The 27402-nt window shown below is 38.2% G+C and overlaps 1 protein-coding gene across 1 annotated transcript; it reads right to left on the bottom strand.

The window, feature by feature from the left end:
- Positions 1 to 237: 237 nt before the first annotated feature.
- SLC9A8 (solute carrier family 9 member A8) lies at positions 238 to 27166 on the bottom strand. The gene is made up of 16 exons (XM_026042050.1): positions 27159 to 27166; positions 26695 to 26873; positions 23296 to 23376; positions 17680 to 17738; positions 14929 to 15012; positions 14267 to 14368; positions 13537 to 13571; positions 12429 to 12572; positions 11120 to 11258; positions 9210 to 9315; positions 7250 to 7366; positions 5787 to 5869; positions 3935 to 4046; positions 3283 to 3503; positions 2038 to 2184; positions 238 to 751 (listed from the first exon to the last, which is right to left on the bottom strand). Exons 1-16 carry the CDS (start codon positions 27164 to 27166, stop codon positions 644 to 646), a joined length of 1725 nt encoding a protein of 574 aa, XP_025897835.1. The 3' UTR covers positions 238 to 643.
- Positions 27167 to 27402: the final 236 nt, after the last annotated feature.

Raw genomic sequence — 27402 nt, 5'->3', positions numbered from 1 at the left:
CTGTGGATTACACTATTTCAGAATAAAACCCAAAAACCACAGAACAGAAACCCAGAAGTTTTTGAATTTCCAAACCACTAGTTTTAAGAGGTGCTTCCTTATACGTGCAGCATCYGCATTTTGTCAAGGTACTTATTACCAGTTTTGGATTTGTAACGTGCAAAATCCATAAACTACAAATTAATTTCTGACATTCTCTTACTAGTGCTGAAACAAATTCACAGTACATTAGGACTCTTCATGCTATGAATGAGTATTATAAAAGGTAAAGTGCAATTCATCCTGTTTTGAAGAGTCACTCAGTGAACTCAGCATACATTTACAGCATACTTCACACCAGGAAGATCCCACATTCAACAATGTCTTTAGTTCAAGTAGGTGATTCTGCTTTTTAATAGGTGGCATAAAATCTACTCTGCTGTAAAATCTGAAAAATTTTGGCTTCGGTTCAGCTTCTGACAGTGTTAAGAAGGTCTCAGTCACTCACTAATAATATAAAGAACAGCAGATCTTTTTAATATCTGAAGTCTGAAATCAGAAGGTTCATTCTGAATGTTCCACTTTTGTGCAGTCCAACTCTTTTTACTTAAATCCAGTCATTGATGCCCTAATGATAAACTCTGTGTACTCCTTCCCCTGTTTGCTATAGCAGCTCTTGCTCATCATCTTCAGATCCTGAGGGTCCTTGTCGTACTTCTTCATACCATTTGTTTGTGAGGGTTTTCATTTGTATGCGCCCATGATGCAAGTCCTAGGGCAAAATAAAACCAGAACACTTGTTATTTAGCTACAAAACTATTAGTGTATCAGACAGAGCAAGACAGAAAGACTAGTTTAGTACATGTCTCAAGAAATAATCTGATCCCGAGTGTGCAAAATATTTTGCTTCTTACCAGGAAATATCTATCAAATACTCAATCCATCAGTACTTTATCCAGAGGTGATATTTTAGATGACAGGTATTCACTTGTGTTTTTCTAGACAGGGATGCTCTGAGAATTTCAACAATCACAATTTTGTCTGGATGGCCTGTCTTTGAACCTCGCTCCCCTCTACATGTCTCTGGAGACAGTGGGAAGGTTGTGGCCTATTCTGTGAGTCACATACTTATTTTTCCGGCCTTTAGTTGCTATCTGGATAGGAACCTGTGCTTTTGACTAGCCAATTATGAATCCAGTACTTGCTCTGGTTTCTTACTTCTTTTTGGTTTTGCAAAAAAAATCCTTTTGGCTTTTGTGTGAAAATGCTGTGTCAGCATGGCCTGTAATTCTTTTGGAAAGAAGTAYGTCTGAGCAGGCAAGGAAGCTGGCATGAGCATACGTTACACAAAATGATCAATTCCACAGCTGAAATGCTGGAATTTATGGTGAATTGGGAAAACATTGAAGTCTGTGGCTAAGTAATCTCAGATTTCTAGTGGCCTGGCTTGAACGCAGAGTTTTCACCTCTCAGAACCCCTGAGCATTAAGTTATCTCCATATTCCGCCAGCTGTCACTTTGCATTCACAGCTTTTAAGTCTATCTCCCTGCGAGAAAGTCTAGGAAGCAAAATTTGCGATCCTAGTGCAAAACTGCAAGATAAAATGTGCACACTGCAGAAARCTAACAGCTAAAAAAATCACAGGACTTTGAACAGCAAGTGGCAGCAACAATTTGTGTGACAGCACTTTGAAAGTGCATGGCAGCAGATATTTCTAGCAAGTTTGGCTTTAGAAGCTCTATGAGGTACAATTTTAGACTAAGTTGCCAAATTCCTGATAAGGCAACACGGTTTGTAGTAGTCTGTAAGATTAAAGCTGAATCAGTAGACTCATAAATGCTTTAAAATTTAATTGTGGTAGCTCTGAATGGTGCTCAATTAATTCAATTGCAATTTTACAACACAACTTTTCATTACAGATGCTTTACATATGCATGGTATTATATGCCTCACTTTCTAAAGCAAAAGTTGCAYGGCTGCTTTACAAGCCTGGAATGGGACGCAGTGAAACAACCACCACACTGTGCCTTCTCTTCAAGAAAAGAAGCACTACTTACTTCTTGTGTGAGCCTTCTTGTGAAGAAAGGATTCAAATACTTGGCATCAAACCACATAAACCCTTTGAGGTCCTGGCGTTTTATGTACTGGGCTTCGTACTCCTCCTCTGTAAGTTCTGACAAATGTTCTGATTCTATGGTATTCCCCTAGAATAAAAACACAAAAGTGCTGGAATGACTACTAGATATAGAGCAGCTGTTCCCTTCAGTTTGCTTCAGCCCACTCTGCTCTCTCCCTTCTCAGAAACAATTCCCACGCTGCAACAAAATGGAAATTATCACCTCAGCCTACCAGGGCTTCTGGCCGTATGAATATTTTCAGTTGCGGATTCCCAGATCCACTTCTCTTTTCAAACTGAAAGCCAAAAAGGCTTAAAATGTTCCTTATTTGTATTTGTTAACACTGCAGAAAGCAGAAATTTCTGGTGTGTAGGTTTTCTTTCTCTTGTGAGCTGAACAATGAGTTCACCCAGCAAGCAACAACACTTCCATGGCATTGTCCAGGTGACTGCTGACTCGCACGCTGAAAACAAGCCCTGCATCCAAACAGGCCACATCACAGCGTCCTTCCCATGCACGTTTCCCTAACTCGGGCAGTAGGCCTAAGTTAATTTCAAAACCTGGAAAAGTCTTTCATGCCAAAAGGAGCTGTTCTTCATACCCTATGGAACAGTGCCCTGCATGTACTGCTTGATGGTTTGGAGAAAAAGAGATAAAGGAGTTGGGATTCTGAGTGCTCTCTTGCCTTTAGCACATGAGATTTCAGACTGGCTGTTTTCTGCAGTACTTCTGCTTAGCCAAGAACCACTTTAAACTAAAGTTTCAGTCAAAGAGATGCTGTTACAACCTCCTTGTGGCTTTTGACTTTTTCAAAATTTCTCCCTGCCCTTTACGAAAAAAGCATGACTCATAATGTATTAGCTATCTTCCCTCTATGTGTGACTCAACCTGTCCTGTATCATTTGCTCTATGTTTTTGCAGAGGTTGCATTAATTTCTACTGATCGATTTATAAATATATTGATTTAGAGTCATTACTTGCTCTTACAGCGATTTTTGTAAATACTGAGCTCTGTCTTGGTAGATCTTTAAAATGACAGCCCTTAATTTTCTCTTATTGTGCTCCCATTGCTTTCACTTTGTTTTTCAGTAGGAAACAACCGTAACTTTTAACTATGAACTGGTCTTTTCTTTGAAAAGGTAAAGAAATAACACCAATAATCCCCTAAATAAAAGAGAAACAAACCATCTTCTCTGTCTTGCTGAGGTTAATGTCCTTCTTGTTCCTCCTGCGTGCTTTGGAGTCCTCAATGTCAATCAGTCTGATGAGGGGCATRGTTCCTCCTCCCAGCACCAAAATTGTGAACAACACGATGATGATTGTTGTAGTGCCAATGAGCTGCCTCTTCTCTATTGGTTCCAAGCCCAAATGGAGGCTGAGGGCATAGGGAATTGCACCACGTAAACCTTACCAGAGAGGATAATAAACCAGTGAAGAGCCAGTCAACTCCAACATTGGTCCTCAGCACTCAGTTACCTCAATAGGAATCCTCTAACTTTAAGGATATTTATGACCATGTACCATACCCATTTCAGAGTAGTTTGGTCACCACTCTGAAATGAATCACAGCTCTTCAGATATTATGCTTTCCAAACCACAATGCTTTTAGCTCTACAGAGAAATTAGCTTCTTTTCAGAAAAGCTGCAATTAGAATCTATGTGATATGGCCCTCTAGYACAAGGGGGAAAGAATATCTACCTACTGCATTTGGGTATGAGAATGGTGCAAATGGTCAACTGAGTTTCGTTCCACAGATGGAAAATTACACTCTCTCAGAGTAGCTCAYAGAATGAAAAAGATGAAACATTTTAACAAATCTTTTGAGCTTTAACTCACCACTAAACCACATAATAAACATCATCTTGGGGGTGATTTTATGATCACGGAAAAAGTTAAGTAGGTAGGAAAGTGGGAAAATGTTGACTGCTCTACCAAACAGAACAAGAACCTGAAAAACAAAAATCAAAGGAAAAGGTTATTTGATGCATTACACTCATTCAGGCCCCAGCTGCATCTGGCTTGTGCAAAGTGGATACACCCTTATCACACACAAGCCTMATGCACAGACATGCTGCTAAGTCACATAAATAAATCCCCCAGTATAGGTCAGTGTGGAATTGAATGTTAGAAACATTTAGTCTGCTTAACTGAAATGAAACCAGACTTGTCACTGACAGAGACCAGACACTGTTTTACTTATAACCAATAAACAAAACCCAAAAGGCATTCTAAGGAGACAAAGGATTACTTTGGGTAAAGTTTTACTCAGTTCAGCTCTTTCAATCATTCCCTTGGCATTGTGGCCAACGGAATTTGTATTGCCTCCCTATGGGCCAGTTCCTCAGAGAAGACAGCCAGATGCCAAACAAAGAATGTGGAATTCAGTCCCCCATAAGTACCTAGGTATAGTTATAAAATACAGCAAAATATCCAAGTAACTTTGGCTGGGGTTGAACATTATTGATGGAAGTTGATGGAAGCAAATCAACAAGCACAGCAAAAGCTAACTCAGGCAGGCAAATTCTTCACAGCAACGTTGCTTTGTAAACTCCACCACAAACAGACCCTGAAAAGGTAAATACCCTAGAACTAGTTAGCAGGATCCTTGTAGGGCTGTGTCATTTCATCTATGAATCACTCCCAAATTATTCTATTTGCATTATGGCTGCAAGGGCAATGCTGCATAGAAGGACGTGTCACACCTTAACTATATATAGATAAGGAAGTTGGGTACATATGTGCAATGCAATGAGAGGAGTTCCCCACGCGGATACCACCGATCTGTGAATAGTAGGGAACAATTCTTCTCTTGACTCATGGACAGAAATGTGCTACATGTATGTTCCTGTAGACACCTGGAACTGGATTCACATTTTACTCTTTTCACTTTACAAAGAGGAACACATTTTCCTCTTTAATGTAATTCCAATAGAAAWAGGTAATTCGCATGTGAAACAACTCAGTGTCATTACAAACAGGTGCACTGAAACACGTCACACAGAAGGAAAGAAGTAAGAGCAAGGCCTATCTCTGAAAAAGGTGAGCTAATAGCAAAGAAGTCACATATGGCCTAAATTTATTTGTATTATTTATATGATAAATTGCAATACCCAAATACTTATGAAATAGAAAGACTCAAAGCTGCAGTGCTGAAAATGATGAAATGAAGCAGAGTTTGACATGAGTCTGCACTGTGGTTTTCACAAAATACCCATTTATGCAAATCCTTTACAGGATGCTAAAGATATGTAAAAAATCAGAATTGTTTTCCAATAAAATAACTTCTGGAATTAAGAGATATTTACAATAATCTTAACATCCTCTGAGATTTCTCATATTTTAGTAGATCTAATAAGCTCAAAATAAAGAGGGTTTTTTCATATTTTTAATAATCTTACACACACAGGCTTTAAAATAACAGCACACTAATTTCTCAAAGAATGCCGCTATGTATTACATCAAAGTGCTGAGAATAAGAAGAAAACAGTAATTGCCTGCTATTAGTGAGAATGACCTAAGATCAGTTCAGTATTCAGTGAGAAAGATTCAGTATTTTTTCATAGCAATATAAAGGTATTTTCATACAACTATATAAAACATTCTGAAATATTTTAAGTGAGAGGATTTTTTACCCCGTGAATACSAAAAAAAAGTATCTAAACAAGTTTGGAAGGAAGTAAATACTTACTATGCACCAGATGACAAAGGACATTTCAAACTTGTGAGGAAAACTAAAAATTGACAAGCCAAGAAAAGCAAAAACACATGTTTCTGAAAAAGAGAGAGCATTCCAAATAAGCAATTTTATGAAACCATTTCTACTCCTATAATAAATTACTAAATATGCTGCATAAAATATGTATTTCCTCAGTTTTGGATGCACAAAATAAGCACAAGTGGCATTTTGCAACACACCAGATTCTCCCACTCTCACTGTCAGTGGACATCACCTTATACATAGGCGTTCCCCCCTCCCAGTTGTAAATTCCTAATGAGTAAGAGCAAAGAGAGGAAAACCTTTCTTCTGGATTGTTGTGGATATAGAGGATTTTTTTTTTTTTTTTTTTTTTTTCTTTAAGTTTTTTTTTTTTTTTTTTTTTTTTTTGGATATTTTTTTTTTTTTTTTTTTTTTTTTGCTTGAAGAATATAGGCCAAGCTGCAGAATACACTTGAGCTGAAGGACTGAGTGCTCATCACTTCAGTAGTTTTGAATGAGATTCTATATAAAACTGAAATATCTGCAAATACGCAGTAATTCCACCAATGAGCAATTGCTCCTGTAACCCAAACATTTCTTTACCTACATACCTACTATTACCATTATAGAATCTCACAGTGACAATGTTTCCTAAAACCATTGCACTGGTTTGGGTCCTTGTTACTTACATGTGCATGCTCGAAGTCTGCTGTAGATACAAAAAAAATACAAAACAATACACAGTAACTCTTTTACGGTGACTTGAATGAACACATCTTTTTAGTATTTGTAACATACAAGAGTAAAAACTGGATGAGCTACTAGTGCTCAGACTAATGGTTAAATTTGGTTTGCAGCAGTGCCAGTTCCTTTCCACACTTCAAAGGCAAGCAACTTTTTACAAAAAAAAAAAAAAAAAAAAAAAGTGGAATACTTTTTATGCCACTTGCTAAGAAAATATGGATATATTTTTAATAAAAACTCATATCATTTCTTTTAAAAGTTTGGCTCATAAAAGGAAATGGGAAAGCTATGAGCTGTTTCTATCACTACCTCCAAAAAATTCTTCTCATTTTCTGAAGCTATTATTTTTGCAAGTAGCTTGTTAATATCCCAACTCAGTTAAACCTATGGCTATATCCTATCTCCTACAACTAAAAATAGGCCAGAGGGAGAATGGAGTCAGAGAGATTTATCTGGTTATCAATCTTGTGGCAAAACTTAGTAGGAGCCTGCAGGATGGAAGAGGGAGAAGATTTACTGTATGTTTTATCTTGTATGGCAGGAAAGGTGACTTCTGACTGCCTCCCAGCCTCCATTATCAGGGAGTCTTTTGCTCCTGAACCACTGAGAAGTTACTAGAGGAAAACTCCCTTCTCTTGCTCCCACCAGAATCAACACTTCATGCAAATTTATTTTTAAACCATTAGACAAAGGCTAAACAGAGCACTTACCACACATAAAAGCAACAGTTCTCAGTGTTTGCTGCATTAAAATCTGTGTAACTGGGGACAGATTATGATGTGTGTAGTGAGACATCACGATGCCAGAGAACAGGATTGCCATGATACCTGGAGAAACAATATGGCAATCAGCAAAAGAATACAATATATAACCTGCAAACACTACTGGAGTTTATAATCCCTACCAACACCAAAGCATATGAAGAGATGAGTGAGGCTTCTTACCACATACCGGTCTCATCTGGTCATGTAAATACTACGAAACCAAACACAGATCATGTGCATACTAGAATAAATYCCTATTATGCTATCTTTTCCCCAAAAAGTGGGCAAAATTATCTAAATTCTTGAATTTTTTTTTCCTGCCTTTCATTCTTCTTACAGGATAGGAAGGAAAGATCAAAAGAGGAGTAAAACCAACCTAAGAATAATGAGGCTAGAAGGATTAGAATAAATGAGACGCACTCAAAAAATTCTTTTTTTTCTGAAATGAAGTGATGATTTGGTAAAAGTTATTTAAAGCTTGTATTCCTTAAGAACTCATTCTTGAGGGCATTTGAGCAAATTAGGGAGCTTGTCTTTACAAATTAAGAGTCAGAGGACTCCTAACTACACAGCAGTAACCAGGTAGGGAACTTACCACAAATTCTTGTTGGTTATATATCAAAATGCAAGTATGTTTCTTGTAAAGTGTAATGACTGTAATTCTATAACATTATTATTTTAGATAAGAAATACAAATTAAAAATAAAAAGGCCATGTTGTGAGGCATTCATGTATTATGCTGACAATTCTAGAATAATCTTCTTAAAGGCAAAATTCATTTTTGTAACAATAAATAGACATAAAAACTCATCAAGCTACTTGCTCCAATTTCAGATATTGCCATTTCCAATATATGTTGGCCCATACACATAAACAGAATAGTTTGGGATGCAGGTGGGCAGAAAGGAATGCCTGCCTTAGCACTGACAACCCAATTGTGTAATGACCATAATTATAAGACACATYTTTAAACGTACAAAAAAATACAAGTCTACTGGCTTCAGTGGAGGAATGCTGATACCTCCTACTCTTCAAACCACAAATATTTCCAACTACAGAATCCATTTCAAAATATCGATGTTAGTGCACATGCACATTTTAGAAAGTTGATTTCATAGCTGCAGAYCATTTACAAGAAATCTAATTCTGCTATTATTTCTCAGAAACCAGTAAGATTATACAAACTTGCAAATATCTCTTAAGGTGCTTAAAAAAAAAAAAAAAAACCTTGCTCCCCCTACACTGGATCCAAACACATGCCCGAGGTGTTTAAATTATGCTAACTGTTGCATTGTTTCCCATTTCCCTTCCCRAACAGCTGTGGAAGGAGACAGGAAGCAGATTGCATCCAGAAACTAATTAAGTCAAGAGAGGTCAAGATGAGCATCCAGCAGAACAGGATCCTGGTTTTGGACTTGATTTTACAAAATGCCAGGTAAAAATCACTTCTAAGCCTCTTCTCCTGCCTTTGTAGCAAAACCTCTACCTGGTGTAGAGAAATAATTACAAAGTCTCAATGTCTCAGTGAAATTTTTCCAGTGACACTAAAAGATGGTCAAATAATTGTCTGCTGGAAAGTAGGCCAGTTTTTATCTACCCTAGCCAAGGTGTGGGCAAGCCCTGCAGTGTGCAACTGCAATTCTTCTTCTATGTGAGGCAGAGGTAACCGGGGAGAATACCATTATTTACCTTGGCTATCTAATGTTTATTAAACCTGCAATTGACTTTTGCATATTTTTATCTTCACAAACATTAAACAGAGAATAAGTGTTTGCCTAAGGTAAAGCAAGGTCAGAAGTAAAAGCACAGGCTAAATAAGGAAACATGTAAAATAAAAACAAACAAGAAAATCTAAAGGGAAACAAATAAAAAAACCCTGGAGCTTTCTATTCATTTTGCTACTCACCTGACAGTGAGATACCTTCTGCAAGTCCATAAGGGAGGTAAGCAAAGATAATCATCATGCCAAACTCCAGAGAGGGGGTCTTCCTTAAATCAATGTGCTTTAGCACGTACATATGAAAGCGTTATGGAAAATAAGTGAAAAACATCAGAAAAAAAAAAACCCTATACAATTCCATTATGAACCAGTCATTAGGCTTAATGTACTTAAGCACTGAATAGCTGAAAAAGTTTATAAATTCACCCACGAATCAACTGTGGAAACATTAATATTTTATTAATACTATTTTTTTTTTTTGTGGTAGAAGTCCATCAGCATGGGCAGACCTAGAGACAGAAGAGTTCTGTTACCACCATACCTTTACGATGCTGATATCAGCACGCCAAGGTTTGTTTGCATCTAGAAGGGCCACTTCCCTACACTTTCAGTCTTTGAAATGACCAGATAAGGATCTGTGTCCATGAAGAAGTGAACTGATTGCACCAAAAATATTGCAGAGAAACCACTGAGAGTCGTTAAATGGCAAAGTCTTTTTTAAAAATAGGGAAGAACTATGAAACAGCAAGTTGAAAGTGAAATAACTCTCACCTCTCTTTCAACAGAACTTCCTTTGGATACTAACCATGAGCTGAGGTAAATCCACTGGGTTTATGTTTGTACTCACAGGTGCAAACACTTGTCAAAGTTTGCAAATTCTACTGCTTTGAATCTTATGCAGGGCATAGCTGCCAAACAGGAGAAGACAACTTTGCCTCAGACAAATATTTGCCACACTAACCATGCAAATTATCTCCTCTCTTCGGTCACTGCATCCTGGGTACTTTCAGATGGATAAGACATATCCACAATAATATTAACAGTAAGGAAGCACATTCACATATTCCTTAAATCACATCCTTATCTCAACTCTTAAAACACTTAATATCTTTGTAAGGATTAGATGCCAGTGACACTGAAGTTCACTGTGGGTCAATGAGCCAGCAAACTTCAATCCTATTTATCTCTCTGCAACTATTAAAGWTTTCTTCTGCTTCACAGAAATTCTGCATAGTTGTGGTAAGTCTAATTATATATGTCTATAAGGTACAAATAGCAATCATATATAATCAAGGCAAATAAACCGTCTTTCTGTTTGATTTTATATCACTCAGATATCAGTGACTCACTCTCCGGTTGAGAAATATGGAACAATATAAAAGTTCTAAAGTTCATTCCAAATAACCAAGAGGGTGAACATGTCTGCACTTAACTAAATAAACTGTTGTTCTTATTTACAAAAACAGAGTGTTTGTAAATGCTTAACAGTATGTTCCAGATCACCTAAATATCTGTTACATAAGCCTAGCATAAAAATTACCTGGAATCAATTCTGTGCTAACATTAAAGCAACCTTTCAAAAATAACAAAGGTATCTGACTTAAACAACCATCCTTCCTTATCTCATTAGAGAAGCTTTTTGGGTTGTTAAGCAACCAATTTATGCAAATGGCAAAGCAAAAAGATATAACTCACTTAAAATCCAAAACAGTGGTATCTGTATTCAGCTGGCTGAATATGATATATATGGACAAATATACAGGTCTGATTCTGTGTGGCAGTCTTTTTTTTTTTCTTTTCTTATTTATATATATATATATAAATAGAGCCACACACTTAGGATCAATATATTGAAATTAACATGTTTAGAAAATAACTGCCCTACTTTGTAACATAGAATAGGAACTGATATACAGCATTTCAGACTTGAATTATGATCCTACACCCATGTGCACTAGCATAAAAACAAAGTGGGCATGACAAAATACTCAGTCAAGCCCTAAGAAACACTGGAGAATGTGGGGAAAAAATACCATTAAGATATTAGGGTTCACTAACTTGTGTACTATATTAACAAAATTTTTAAAAAAGGATATTAATGCAGAAATAAGGCCTGTAAGTGTGCCAAGTGCTGCAGAGCCAAAGAACATCTTAAGAAAGTATCCCAGTGCCTGTAGAAAGGTTTGCCATCCGCTTACATCTGACATATTTTCTCTTGTCAAACCTTCTGCTGTGCTGGAAATGTTTAAAAAATAAAAAGAAACGGTTATGAATTCTAAGTCTGGATATGAGCCAAATACCCTTTGAGAGAGAAACAGAATGACTTCCATTTCTGTGTTACTGACACTCCTAAAAGGGTTTTACTGTGAAACATATAACGAGAGGAATGTCAGATGATGTTAATCAAGTCTCGGTGTGATCCCCAAAGGGAAACCCAATTCTACTCAAAATATTGCTCTTTTGAAGAAACCTTACCATGATGGTAAAGATAGGTTATGATAATGCTCAACATTACAAAACAATTTGAAGTGTTCRAAAAGGAAAAGAAAGCATGTTTTGCAGTGATGAAAAGTCAGCCCAAGAAAATGCAGAGAGATCCTTACAGGASAAACATATAGGAGGACCCTCTTCAAATATTTAAGTACGGGTAAGTGAGTGGAAGGTCGCTGGATAAAACTAAAGATATCTGAAGGGAAAAGGGGAAACTGTCCATAGTCTTCCATAAAAGGACCTAAAATTGTATTACTTAAGAAACAAATGGCTCCTTGAAAAATGCCTCTAACCTTCTTACTCAGTAGCTGTGCTCCTTGTAAACATTCATAATGACATGTCTAGACTTCACTAAGAACATGAAGATATATCTGCATTCTTTGCCACTCTTTCAGCCTCCAAGAATTACAATGGATAAAGGATGAGGATATGGGATGCTCTTCTTCCTTGCAGTAGCCTCAACACAAATATTTAAGAAAGTTCCTATTGCATACATCTCAATGTATTCCCCCAAATGAAGTGTGATTCTAGGTATAAGGCAATGATGAAGGAACTACACCTGCTTATTTGGTTACGAAAATATTTTTCTGCAAGCTTGAAATGATCATCTTGGTTTTCACTCATTCAGATTGAAGGAGAGTTAATAAGCTTATAAACTTGCAAAGCAACCAATTCCAAACTGGGATCAATAAAGAGAAGGCACTGAAAAAGCTTCAAAAAATGCTTGTTTACTGTATTCTGCCTATTCTGTTTATGTTAGAAAAGAATAGATTGCTTTTAACTAAGAAAGATCAGTATTAAAATATGCAGTATTTTTTTCTATGTAATTAACAGAAAAGAGTGTCTCTGCAGACAAAGTTTGAACTACGTATTTATTTAATTTATTCATTTCCTTTATTCAAGAAATGAACTTACTTGGTCAAGACGATAGAAACCGCATCATTGAGAATGCTCTCTCCAAAAACCAACATGTTAAGTACTGGATCCACATTAAGGGCATTGAAAATGGCAATAGTAGCCACTGGATCAACTGCAGATATTAAAGAGCCGAATGCAAAACTGGGAGAACACAAAACCAGAGGACAAAAAAAATACGCACCTAATAAATTTACATTAATACATTAAAAACTACTAACACAGAGTATCTATTACAGAATTCATAGGTATTAGTTACAAGTTCTGTTCTCTTCCCACTCATAAGAACTTGAAATGACAAATGAGATTTTTTTTTTAATTTGCAGATATGTAAGAAAATTGTTGCCCATGTGGGAGAGTAGTTTGAGAAATATTTATTTGCTAACTCTCAACAGCAGTACCCATGTATTGTTACAATACATGAGTAAGAAAAAACAAACAACTTTATAGACAAAGCCTAAACCATGTATCATACATGCATAGTGTCACCTCTTGAGGGCTACTAAAGTGTCTCAGCTACATGAAACGGTTAACCTTTCGTTACTCTCAAATTCAAAGATAGACAATAAAGAAGCAATAGGACCTCTCTGCTGCATAAAGTCAAATGCTGGAGCCAAGCTATGAAGACTTTCGCTGTTCATGCATGCTTTACTTATTCTGTTCCTTGCTTGTTACCCAAATTATTCATGAATTTTAACAGAAAAACACTGTACTTGGCTGTACAGTAAACAAACAAAACAATTCCCTATAGGTTGATGTACTTCTAGAAATTTGATTAGATACTTTGCAGAGTTCTTGAAACATTTACACTATTTTAAAAAAAAGAAAAGTCCAACTTTTAAGAGAAGATCTGGATACACAAATCATTCTTTTATGATATATTTTAATAATTCCAATAAACTAAAGCTAACATTTAAACTTTGAGGCTAATTAAAAACAAGTATGTTTATGTTCTGGAAAAATCACTTAGCATAGAACAGTACTTGGTAGTAAGACTGTCATGTCACTAACCAGAACAACTSGCCAACTGCATTGCATATCCCACCTATGGTGTTTTCTGATGTGTGYTTCATTTGATAGATACCACACCATTGCACCAGAAGCTTACCTGTCTGTCATGTTAAGTTTATAAATTACATCAGCCTGAAAGAATAGGCAAAAAATAAATTACAATCAGCTATGTGTTTCTCCTATTTTTTTTTTAATATTCACCAAATCTAGGTCTATTGTGAGGGGAAAAAAATTTAACAGTGGCTTTAATATATCCTATGTAACATTGACCCCTAGCAGTGACCTGCTACAATTCTGGTCACCAGATTCAGGAAAGTCCAGGTGTAATTAGAACAGATGCAGATGAATACAGTAACTGAAGCTTTCACAGGAATGGGAATCTGGAAAAACAGGGAAATACAAAAGCACGGATTGTTTGGCCTACGTGATATCTACTACAAGACATGATTATCTGCATCTATAACTAATTAAATGGGAAATACCAAAGAGGTCGCTGTGCTACAGCAAACTGTTGGCATAATAACAAATAAGCTTAAGACTAGGAATCTGATTATGGCTTTTAACCCTTAGAGAAGTCAACTTCTGGAAAAGCCTGATTGAAAGATCAGGGAATTAAAAATGTCAAATTCAATCCAAGCTTTACTTGCTTTTAACATGGAATACGATATATCCATGGAAGGGTTTATATGATAGTGTCTCTATGATAGCAGAGAATTGGGCTTGGGGACTCAGGGACTCATTTTSACTGGTTTTACCTGTTTGGTCTTTAAAACAACAATGGACTCACAAGGACAAGCCGGATACATGTATCTTACAGTTTTTCTTACCTGGCCAAGAAAATAAATTCCTCCACCTACAATGAAAGCCGATATTGCTGTGCCAAACACAGAAAATAGAGTGATGGAACCTATGTTCTGAAAAAAATTACCCTGGAATACAAAAACAAATTAGTAAAAACAAGTGGGGGGAGGAATTGTGTTTTGTTTCTGCATCTGTGCAAATCTATCTAAATTAGATTCTGATTCGCAGCTGGGTTTCACAGATAATTAAGCCTTAGTTTGGTTCCAGGTATTCCAGGATGCACCACCTGCCTAGAGAAATTGCTCTTTTGGGGACAGCATGCAGAGCTCAAATGAAAAGGCCTCGCTCAGAGAGGACCAAAACCACTTCAGCCAGGACCACCACTGCAAGAGAAGTCCATGTAACCACAGCCTCCCAGGCAAAGGGTGAAAATCCTTGGAAATATTGTCACCTTGCCCCTTCTTTAGACACAGAATGACCCCTCCTTTCCCRCATGTGTGCCAGTTGCTTCCCATTTTGCCTCTTTCACATCAGTCCCCGTGCAGCTCTGCTGAGGGGACAAACTGCTTGACCAAGGACAATARTCTCTGCCGCAGCACTTGAGCTAGTTGCAGTATTGCTAACTGAAAACAGATTCTGCTTCAAACAAAACCTCAACAYGTGAAATGAGTGTATAGCAAGGGCTAACCTTGTGCAATGAATATCCRGATTCAAATATAATAGGTGGAAGCAAAAGCAGAAAAAACATATTTGGGCGAAACATTTCTTCTTCCTGCAAAACAAAAATGAAGTATAATTTGAAGGATATTATGATAGCATCAAACCTTCCCAAGGAGAAATTATTTTTAAAAATACAAAGTACATGTAAAATGAAAATCATATTAGTCTTTCTCTTYTTACCATAAAAATTGCAGAATAGCAAGCCATTTCAAGACTATTTTTATTCAATGATAGAAAATGAAATGTTACTTATTTTAAATTGCTCTTCACAAATAATCTGCACAGAAATGTTTTTATTTCCCTACACAAGGAATTCCCATTTTACTGCATACTCTCAAACTTACAAGGATCATCAAGGAATGGTGACCTCTTGGCAAGTGATCTGAATATAATCTAGCTTAACTGTGATCAAATACAGTTTCACTAAGATTAGTTCCAGCTAATCAGTGGACCACAAGAAATCAGATCACCRTCTTAGTACCCTTGCAAGTGAACAGGCTCAACATATATAATACTATAAGACTCAGAGGCTTGATTCTTCTTGGCAAATGTAATTTATGACTGTAATTTAATGTGATTCTTCTGATGGTTCCTTTTTGCCAGCAGAGAGATATAAATGAAGCCTAACACAAAGTAAGATTGCATTTCTAGGGGGAAGAATCTTACTCTCCACTGTTATCTATCACTGGGCCAGCAGTGCTTTAAAAAAGTCCTACCACCAAACTGGTCCCCTTGTTACTGCTGCTGCCCAGAAGGCAAATTCAGCACGGCCTGACGTGCCTCCCTTTACCAGCCACACTCCCTCCTGGAGCACTGTGCTGGCCACGGCAGGACTCGTGCCCTCAATTAGCAGCAGCGAATTTGTTGAAACTGAGGTTCAGCAGCTGATGGACTGTTCTGTTAAAACATCACTCAAAAAAACAAATGCTCATCTTTAAAGTCTTGCTCATATCTGCAACAGTGATAATGAACTACAAGGATTCAGGAGGCTTCAGAAAAATCAAACTCATCCTTCACACTGAGGTGCTCTCCCCAGCAGTGCCATCTAGGCCCTTATTCAGTGCACGAAATGTTCCTATCATTCCAGTAACTGCATTAGAAAAAAAAAAATCTCAATTGATTAAAACTAAAAAGCAGAGTTTTGGACAAGCAGAAGGGAAATAAGGAGAAGGAATGAGTGAATTTATGCTATGTTGAAGAAAAGACTGGGAAAGCAAAACATGAAGCCTGCAATTATCTGTCATCAAGAATCACCAGCAAGTACAAAGTCCAGTGATCACCTATTAAAGCACAACAGCAAGAAATTATGTTACAAAGTTCTTAGGGCAGGAATGTGAAYTAAGAATTGCTTTTCACATAGATAAAATCTGCAGTTAAATACTCTATTTTTCCTACACGAGATATATACCAACTCTTGCAAATTTAAAAACATTTAAAATGATTTAAGTTTCAATTTAGAAAGTACATAATTGTCACTGTTAATTAGAATATTTCACCTAAAATTGAAGCAGTCTAAACTTTTAATACAGGAACTTAAAAGTAATCAAATAAGAATGTCTTATCTGGGACCCTTTATCTAAGCTGATAATATGAGCAACTCTAGGCATCATATCCAGTGCCTTTCAAGGTTTGACTAGCACTGGGCAGAAATAATTAGGCAATTCAGTGTCTCAGTATTTCCTGTGCTTACAGAATCACTGCTCGATACAAAGCATATTATAAAGTTTTTCTTTCTACAAACCCGATCCACTTTAGATTATTYTATTTAACCAGTAAGAAGCTCTTTCAAAATGCTTTTATGGATTTTTAACTGACTTCCAACTCTAAGCCAAATCCAGCTCACAAAAATCAGGAATGCCAAAACATCATCTAACAGTAACTCAGGCCCCACCCTCTCCTGGTTAATAGTGTGTATGTACAAACTAAATATCACAATCTGTCTCTTGAAATAGGCAACTGCTTGAACACTGAAAGAGTTGAAAAAAATTGGCCACATTTAATTTAAAAGCTACGTTCTTGTTTAAAAAGGGTGATCCAAATCATTGTGATTGGTCAGTTCACTGATCTAATTGTAAATACTGCTTGATTCTATGAAATAAAACAATTTAAATAATGCATGATTTTTAATTAAAGAAATAGCAAAGAGTTCATTGCTTTTCTGATATATATATAAAACCACAGGAAGCAAAACTCTTGTTTCGTTGCATGGTTCACCTCCTGGAGATGTTTCTGCCGGAACTCTCCCTTCCCAGGGAAGCTTCCAAAGACCTCACAGCATCACAGAGCAATTCTGGTTGCAGGGGGAGTCTGTAGGTCCCTGATCCAAGCCCCTGTTCACAACTGGGACAATGTGGAGCCTCCTAGTTTGCCCAAGACCTTGTCCAGCCAATTTTTGAATATCTTCATGGATGGAGGTTCCACAGCCTCCTAGGATCCCTGTTGCCATGTTTGTTTTCACCCCTGTTCTGAACATTCTCCTCCAAGTCTAAGTCTATAAAGCTCTGGGCACCTAGGCAAGAACAACCTTCTGCACAGGTACTTTGCACCTACCTTCTGAGGGATGTAAAGCTCTTGTCTTGCTGTGAGACATGAGCCAGAGTGGAAAAAAAAGCACACAGTTACTGTTATTGGAGATGACATCAAAATAATATTACAAACAGTCTGGATTTAAACAACTAGGGATTGCTCTACAACTAAAAAGGAATTGCTTCAATTATACCTTCCAGTTGGCCAGCTTTTGAGCTTCTATGATTTTTATAAAAGCTCCCATGAGGATACCTAGGAGAAAATGAGATAGCATTTTTAAAGTATTATCCACAAAACACATCACTTTTTCCATAAATTGTTACAGGCGATCAGTCAGCATGGTCTCAAAAATTAAAAAGGTGAAACACGAAGCTGTAAGTCTTCTATTCCTAAATCACAATAAAACAGAAGTGGTTTTGTGTTGAAGACGGTTTCCAGTATGTTTCAAAATTTAAAAACTTCTCTAAAAAAAAAAAAAAAATAAAACAGAAGTGGTTTTGTGTTGAAGACGGTTTCCAGTATGTTTCAAAATTTAAAAACTTCTCTAAAAAAAAAAAAAAAAAAAAAAAAAAAAAAAAAAAAAAAAAAGTAATTTGGGATATCTAAATACTGAACACATGTATTGAGAGAGCTCTGCTCACTGTTCAGAAAGGCTCTTCACCCAGGCAGCATTCAACTTAACTTCTGCCTTTCCTTCTGAAAAACCATGAGCTGGATACAGCCGTGACAGCGCAAAATCCTTGCGTCACATTGGGGCTATTTGCAACATTAATGCAGCTTAAGTGACCTCCAGGCTTCCTGCACAGCAGTGGATTTTGTCTCAATGAAATCACAATACCAGCAATGAACCAGAGGATAAATTCTAATCAGGGTGGAGACAATGACATAACTATTTCCCAAATGGATTACATACATTTTAGGTCATTTAGAAATAATAAGTATAAAGTGTATTTATCAAAGGTGTTGCAAATTCAATGGCTTGAAGTCCTTGTGCTCTTTCCTTCCAACCATCTTCAAAGAGATAAGACAGAAAACTCCAAACCAATGAGATTTCTTCTTCAAGTCAGAAATATAATTCATAGCTTGTCACTAACTGCTTTCAAGGAGTCATGAGGATTTAGCATTCACCAGATTCCAAATCTTGTGTTTCTCTATGGTTGTTCTTTATTTTTTACAGAATGAAGACTAGTCAAATGCTGGAATGCAGAAGTGAAAATATAATGATATATAACTGAATGAAATATAACTAAATGATTGATAAGAACTGACTGAGAAGCTTAGAGCATGCTTTTCAACTCATGTATTTTTCACTCTGTCATACTGTGGCTATCAAAAGAGTCTTACAAATAGCATCACATGGATTACTCCTGATGCATGTGTCATGCACACAGTGTTCTATGTGGCTTAAGCCCTCTTTYACATAGAACTATGCGAAGGCATCGGTAGCAGAGGATAGAAATAACTGCCCCGTGAAATGGTTAATATGGAAAAGAAGAACAAAACGTTAAAGAAGGAACATCAAAGGTCTGCTGCTCTTTGATGTAGGAGGGAACCCAGAGACAGCTGCTCRCATGCCAGATAAATACAGCTTCTCAGGATGAGCACAGAGCCTTTCCATTCTGTGATGGAAGCAACGTCCGAAGCCAAGGACCAGAACAGCACTAATTTCTGAAGAGYAGTAACACCATCTTCCACTGTTACAAACGCTACTTGTGTCACTAACAAGTTTACATGGGAAAAAAGTACAGCCAACACATCTGAAGGCACAAGCTTCCAATACTGTCCTTTCCAAATACACTTCCAGTAGCTGATGAATAGGCATTGAGAACCCTCACAGGAAACCACGTTTAGGGAGGATCTCAAAGAAAAGAGCACCCCTAAACTCTCTTTAACAGAAGTGTCCAAGTACCTAAATAACACTAAAACACACACGTTACCCACTTTAGGAACTGGGTATCTGAGTCACCTTGTGGTCTCCTTGATTGTGATCAATTACTGGAAGAGAAGTCAAAAGGGGAAGAGCTCAGAAACCCTCATGCTTTCAGTCTAAGAATTCTGTCTCAAACCCTTTTTAGCTGTTCTGTAACTACAAATGCTTTAATTTTGCATAAGTGCTACATAATTTTGTCCTTAACATTATTAATACAGGAAGGCTTGTAACCTGTGCAGGAAAGATGTTATATAATTTGGCATATGTACAAGAAAACAGCACATATAGGCTGCTGCAGGCAAGAGGGACTTGTGTAAACTATGCACAGAGCTCACGTGAATCTGTCACAGACAGATGTGGGTGACAATCTATGTCAAGGCAATCTTCTCTTCAGGGCATAAAAGTAACGGAGTGTAGGAGAACTATATAGAGAGGAAACGTACTTAATCCTTTAAGATGCTTGCATTTTCACTGATGACAGCAGTGAGTTTACAAACACACTGCTTGTCAGAAAACGAGGATCCCTGAAAGCCCTACACACTTCTAGGTCAGCAGCATGCAGTATTCCTGGTTGCTTGAGCTAGTACGTTGCTATAGTGTCAGGGTCTAAAGACCTCACTTCCTGACAGCCTCCTCTTAAGGGCTGTTTCTTTAGGACTTTTCATAGTAAGATAAGGAAAGAAAATGAACTCGGAAAGAAGGAGCACTGGCCCCTTCCCTGCTCAGGTTTCTGCCACAACCAGACTGAGACTATCATCTTTGTGAGTTGCTCCAGAGGGGCTTTGAAACCAGACCCTGCAGAGGGCCAGCCATGGCTTGGAGTGACAGCCTGGACYTCCCTATCCTGCAAGTTCATGATAATTAAGCAAGTGGCTTGTCTCAAAGAATCTCTCTTTTTTTTTTTTTCCCCCTCTGGAGAAAGAGTTAATCACGAGGTGACTCAGACAAGAGAGCCACAGAAACAAGAGGTCCTTTCAGCAGAACCAGAGTTGCAACCGACACACTTACTTGTTCTGATCAAGCATTTTTATCTCATCTAGCCAGAAAAACAGCGTTATCAGTTGTCTTGGTACCTGTAATTYGTTCGCAGAATTCTGATCATTAGTTTTGTCTGATTGGGAAACCCAAATGATAGAGCTTACTACCTGGAACCACGGTAGTCAACACATCTTCTTCAACTCTTCTTAATTATTGTTTTCATTCCTTGTTCACTTAAGCTTGAAACCTTTGTGGGTTATTTATCAAAGAAAGCAATCTCTCATATTCTATTTTAAAACCTGAACTATTTGAAGATATTGTTATTTACCTTTAGGAGCAAGATACTAAGATGATTATGTTGATTCTTTGCTGGCTTACCCTCCAAAATAATAAACCTGTGTATGTGTTTAATTTTTTTTTTTTTTTTTAATTTTCAGATGATGATCTTTCACCTTGTGCAAACTATTTTTACAAATCTTTGTCAAGTTTTTGTTTTGATGAAAATCTGGCATCTTTAAGACAATTTTGTTAGACAGTTATGAATATGTATAGATCTATGCAAAAAAAAAMCCTTTATTTTTGTCAAGCAAATTAAAGCATTAGGGGGTTATCATACTAAAGTAAGGTGTGGCTACAAATCTACACATTTAATTTTTGTAAACAACTGTAGCACTTAAAAAAAAAAAAAGTCACTGTTTGAAATACATTAATTTCACAGTAAACGAACAGAATGACCTGCTCCACCTCCAACTGCAGTTTAGCCTAATCTGCTCCATATCACACTGAAGTAAATTATGCTAAAACAATCAGCAATCAGCTGTATTTCAGCTAAAAGGGTAATAACAAGCCATTGGGAAAACAACTTATCTATTGGTTATCTACTTCAGAAGTTTACATGCAACTTTGACTTTACCTTCTCAGTTAATAAAAATCATGGAAAGCTAATCAAAATCTGATACTAAAATCTGCAACACAGCACTGAATAGCAACAAGCATACAGTTTTTGATAACATCGACCAGAGAGAAGATCTTTAGTTATTGTGTGATAACTAATTTATTTGTTATTTAGTAATTTATTCCTGCACTRGAGTTAGGTTCCAAGAATGTATGTGAAATTCAGCCCAGGCACAAGGACAGAACAGGGACTCACTACCAGTGCAATGACGGAAGACAGAACAATGTGATGGAACGTATCTGTTAATGATGCTACCTCTGACTGATAGATGGAATTTATCAATATTAAAAGTCAAATGAACAATGATATAAACATTTGTAAAGCAACAGCAGAGGGTGACTCGCACCTTCCAACAGCCCAAGTTACTCCTGGCTGCACACTGTGCTCAACAGCATCACTAAACCATGATAAGGGATCGTCACAAAGGAGAGCTSCACAACAGAACATAGCACTGACAGGGCTTCAGGGGAGCAGGGTGAAACTTGGATGTCTATTTGTACAACCTCTCCTGTGCAGCTTTGCAAACTACTCTCCTTTAATTACTACATTAATGAAAGCAATTTCCTTTCAGCTGGTTCCATCTGTTAAATCAGGAAGATCTATTTAGCCTTTTTTTATCAAGGGACTATTTGGAAAATTAAGTTGGGAACAGTTAATCTAAACATCTCTCCTTTGAAAACTTTATAGCAAGTTTACTAACACCWGTAATCTTTATTTTCCTTTTTTTTTGGGTGGAGCGGGGAGAGGGGACTATTTTATAACAGTCAAATTCCAGGCACCTKAAGGACTAAGATCAAAATACAGCCTTATAGAATGCACTTTCCATCAGTAAAGTGACATACCATAGAAATTATAAAACATGAGCTTACATATAGCTTAGAAAATGGGAGGATACTGTCATAATATCATACTTWTCTGCTCTGTTGTTATATTTATAAGTCCTCAATAACTGCCTAAGAACATGTACTTAAATTGACAAGTCAAAATAGAACACACCTCATCTGGCGTTGCTGGCCAAACTGGATACTTGAAACTCAAGCTGTGCTCTTGCAGCTGTGCATCATTACCAGTAACAGAGGTTCACTGACCAGCAATTAGCTGGCAATTCCAGTGATTTTACAGATGCCACCTCCTGTCAACAGAGTTGACAGAGTTGACAGGAGTTTAAATATGACTCAGTCAATAAGCTAAATAAATAAGGCTTAAGTGACACAGGACATCTGCTAGTCCTGTTGTTAGTAAGTGTAACACTCTCTTGACTTTATGTGAATTGCCTTTGCTGATATCACTGAGTCTGGGTTAGGAGACAAACTACACCCATGTCATGGTTCATGCTGAAAAATTGAACTGACCAAGCTTGTTACAGGCCCTCTATGCAAAAATCCCAGACATGCATTGCTGCTTATTGCAAACTTTCACAGCAGGGACAGCCTCAACAAGAAAACTTAGCAATTTCGTGAATAGGCTTTTGTTGGGAGAGCAGCACTGACCTCAGTGGCACAGCTAAATCCTTGCCCTGCTGCTGAGATGCCAAGAACAAGAAACAGAGAGACAAGAGTGTCTGTGCCTGAGCTGCACTCTGCAACCCTCAGCAGGAGCAGTGACGCAAGCAGCCCCAGCCTCTCTGCTCAGCACTGCCTAGTAGGTGGCTTGTGGCAGAATCAAGAAAATAAAGAGCACGAAGAAATCAAAAATTATGCCAGCAGGACTAAACAATACACTGCTGTAGCTTAAATGACAGATTATATACACTTATATCTTGATTATTTTATGCTAATTTAATTCAATGTTACTTAGTTAGTTTCTTCTCTTTAAACTGTACTTAGTTTGTAATATCTTTCTAGTGCTGTCTAACACACGACAGAGCATTAATTCAAGCAAAACACAGACTACTGAGAGCCCCCTGATTAACATAAGTTCAGCATAAATATGTCATGGTTACTCACCTAAGGAAACAACTGCCACACTCTCTGGTAGAAAATGAAGCCTGTATTTTATCAGTAAATGCACCAATATGATGCAGATAGCTGTGAGGGAAAATAAGACAACAGTAGAAGATGAGTGTGAGAAGAGTGTAAGAAGTTTCTAAGCAGTATTTCCAAAATAYATACATTAAAACTTTTCCTAATGGTTTACTACTCATGATAAAGTTTTTCTTCCTTTATATAAACTGCATTTTCCTTGTTGCAACCCAACTGCTGCTGCTTGTTCCTTTTGTGCACCTCTGAGAAAAGTTTTGCTCCATAGTCTCTGTAACTCCTATATAGTGCACCAAGGGGTTGAAGAATGGGCAAAGTTTTAAATGTCCTGAGTTTTGGAACAAGGATCAGCCAAACTACTATCCAAATCAGTGGGAACTTTTATTGCTCTGCATCACTGAAAATTAAACCAGCAAGGGCAAAGGAGCAGTATTGCTCTAGAAAAATGCAAAACAGGTTTAAACGAAGTTTAGAAAATTGGATTTAAATCCCATTTTGATSTAGCTCAACAAAGACTTAAACAAGGAAAGTGAAGGATGGAGCAACACTGGCCTGGATGTCTGCAACACATGGATGTGACTCAGAGTGCTAGGAAATCATCTGACAGTGGCCTGGAATAGTAATAGTATTACTGCTCACATTTATTCCAAAAGCAACTGAAGCCCAGGGAGAATAAACAGCATTTTATAGAGCAGAATCAAATTACAGCCTCTTAAACTCAGCAGACTGTTTTAAACCATGCATTTGACAGACCTAGTCATAATCACAAAAGGAATCTTCATTCTCTTTAGATCGTGAGTAAAGTAAATGCCTGCAGCTTTCGTCCAATTTACATTGTGGGCATTACAATGCCAGACCTAAACTGCAACAGCACACACTGTGAACTTCAGAAYGAACAAGCTTATCTGACTGCTCTTAAATGATTTGCTTTAACAGTTCTTTCTCATTACTAATTTCTAATTACACAAGTAATTAGAACATTCTGAACATTAACAAGTTTTTTTTTTTTTTGGTTCACTACTACAACATGATCTGCATTAACAGAAACAAAGCACAAGCCTCATAATACAAATATGACTTTTTGCTACCCTACTCTCCCATGAAGTGCTAAGGAATGGGTATCACAACAATGCCTACACTCACCCATGTGGTTCTCTCATACACATGTAGCTCATACACTTAGCATTTATGTGCACATGAATGGCAAGATAAGACTTATCAGCAGAGCAAAAACTCATAAAATACACAGCAGTAKCTGCTCAATTACACATATGTCGTTTGTTCAGGGTCAAAACTGTGCAGTCCTAGAGATGAGCAAGGAGAGGTCAGTTCAGGGAGGCTGCTGGGGCTCCTTCCCCACCTCACTCAGTCCATTTCCACTCCCTTGCTCTTTATGATATTGAGCATTCAGTTCTTAAACCCCCAATGTTTACAGCATAACATTTTAATGCAGACTTCAATTGGTGATTACTTTTAAATGCTGTATTAGAGCCTGCAGTAGCTCACAAGCTTCTAACAAGCAACTTGGACTTTAGGCTGTCAACACCAGACAGACTATCAGAGCAACAGCCTCCTCACGTTATCGCTAGCAAACTTTTTATTTGCTTGCCAAGCAGTACCACTAAGTTCTGTATCAATTTCCTGTCTGCAAAATTCAAATAACACTCATCCAGTAGGGAATCTGGGATGACTGTGGTAACAGCATTTGTTCGTGTGCTTTGAGATACTACAGACCYGGACACTACAGATATCCAACGAAAGAACTCCACAGGCAACCACAAGCAGGATTTTTGTCCAGCACTTCTGAACACCAGTTCCTGTCTACTAGTTTTTCTAGCGCAAGTACCAACTCCCACCAACAGAAACATTAGGAGAATTCATGATGCTCTTTAGCCGATTTGCAGCATATTCCCGGTGTCAGAGTGGTCAGTTTGTATCTGGCAACATATCATCCATGTCAGCTCGGGGAGCCATGTGCCAGAAGCACAGCAATCAGTTACAAAAGCAAACAAACCAAAAAACCCACAGTGCTTCAAAAGACTAAAAGATTAAAAGCATGCAACATGTGGGGAAATTGTGGATCACATGAATTTAACAGAATACAGGAATGCCCTTTTGGCCCAATGGTGCATATATGCAAGCACTGCTTGAATAGTTTAACAGGCTGCGGAACACATGATATTTAAGGCATTTTAAAATAGAGGCCTGACTTGGACACACCCAGCTCAGGACAGATCGGCTTTTAGGCTCATTCTAGGGCAGTCCTTTACAGCTCAAAACATTCAAATTAAAAAGCGTTATAGGGAATTGCTTGTCATCCCTCCTACAGCCTTAAAACAGAGATTATGAATGTGAATAATTCTAACAATTTTATGGTAGTTTTACTTTATTCAAAACCTCCATTTCCCCAAGTGATCCTTTCAAGCTTCATCAAGCTATTAGACAGACATACACACTAGTCAAAACTAGAGTCTGGAACACAGCCTGAAATCATAGTCCTGCTCGCAAGCCCTACAAATACAATTTTACCATGAAGTGCCCTTTTAAAATCATGAGACATATTCAACATTTTTATTTTAATCTCTGTCTTCTGATCTACTGCATTTTGCGCTCTCTCAGCGCAGCTTGCTTTAGAGGAACCAAGCACACATATATACATCAGGAAAAAAAAAAAAGGCAAACCTTAACCCTCCACAAATTCTTTTGTTATAGTTACAGTTTTAACTATGAAATCGTTCAAAATAAATAGTAAGAGATAACTACATTCTGTTAATGAAAGATGACAGTTACAGAAAAATTGGGTGTACAACTGCTATTTAAACATCTACTTAYGTTCAATATATACTATTATGGCAATCTGCATGTTATTATTGCCCTCATGTAAATAGAACAGTTAGAACAAATGCTAAACTTCTGTATTGTGCAAGTAAATCTCTTCTCCTGTTTCTTTTAACAAAATATTTGGAAGCTAGAGTGCAGAATTGCTGCAAGGAGTTAAAYTGACCTTTCTCTAGCACTCTCCTCAAAGACAGCTACAAGTACCACGGAGTTTTGTAACAGTGTCTTTTTCATAAGTGAACACATTACATCCAGCAGTTCTGTCCAGTACATGAGGTATGAAAAGCCAATTTAATGTGTGGTTTGTGGATCTTACCAAGGTAAGATCTCCAACAGTCCTTTCCACGGGTTTTGGAGCATTTAGGTAGTTACATACCCAACTCTTCTCCCTGCACCTGTACAACACTCTGTTCCACAATGACAGAAAAASTGAGGAGAAATATAATACTATGCTTAAAGAAAATAACCCATACGTAAGTTACAGAGTAAGTTAACAGCRTTCAAAAGACATTTCAGTTTATCGTTCACCTAGAACAAGAAGACTAAAGAAAATAGTCATGCCACTAGACTGCTCCTCTTGCTGCGCCTGGACGCCGGTCTGCACCGGGAGGATGGGCTTGGCCGGCGTGGGCAGCACCAGCTTGGTGGTGGCAGCGAGCGTAGTGCGCAGGGTGGCATTGACGGCCTCCATGGTGGCGTTCGCAGACCTGTCAGGACGAGGCAAGGCAGGGTGTCGGGCGAGAGGAGCCGCGGGGCACGGCACGGGGCTACCGGAGGGCAACCGGGCCAGGCCTGGGCTCCAAGGAGGCCTGGCCCTTGCCCAGGGCTCCGCGGGCACTGGCTGGGGGAGCCGCTCCCGGCTGCGCCGCAGACCTGGGCACGGCCCCCGGGGGGAGGCCCGGCCCGGCCCGGGTCGCTCCCCGGCCCCGCGCGGCCCGGGCCCGCCCGCCGCCTCCCCGCTCCGCTCCGCTCCGCGCGCCCGCCGCACTCACTCTGCCATCTTGCCGCCAAGCCGGCAGCGCCGCCGCGCTCGCACGGGGCACTTCCGGGGCTCCCCGCGGCGCTACGCACCCCGCCCGGCAACGCTATGATAGGGGCGGGGGGAAATAAATAAAAATAAAATAAAATAAAAAAAAAAAATAATAATAAAGAGCAGCGGGAGGGCGGAGTGCGCATGCGCGCCGGCTGCGCGCTGCACCGCGTGATCCGGGCGGGAGGGTTGACACGTGACAGCGT

The sequence above is a fragment of the Nothoprocta perdicaria genome, unplaced genomic scaffold (genome assembly GCF_003342845.1).
Source record: "Nothoprocta perdicaria isolate Ctin4 unplaced genomic scaffold, notPer1 scaffold_3, whole genome shotgun sequence".
NCBI lineage: Eukaryota > Metazoa > Chordata > Aves > Tinamiformes > Tinamidae > Nothoprocta > Nothoprocta perdicaria.
This window is presented reverse-complemented; position numbering and strand designations above follow the sequence as displayed.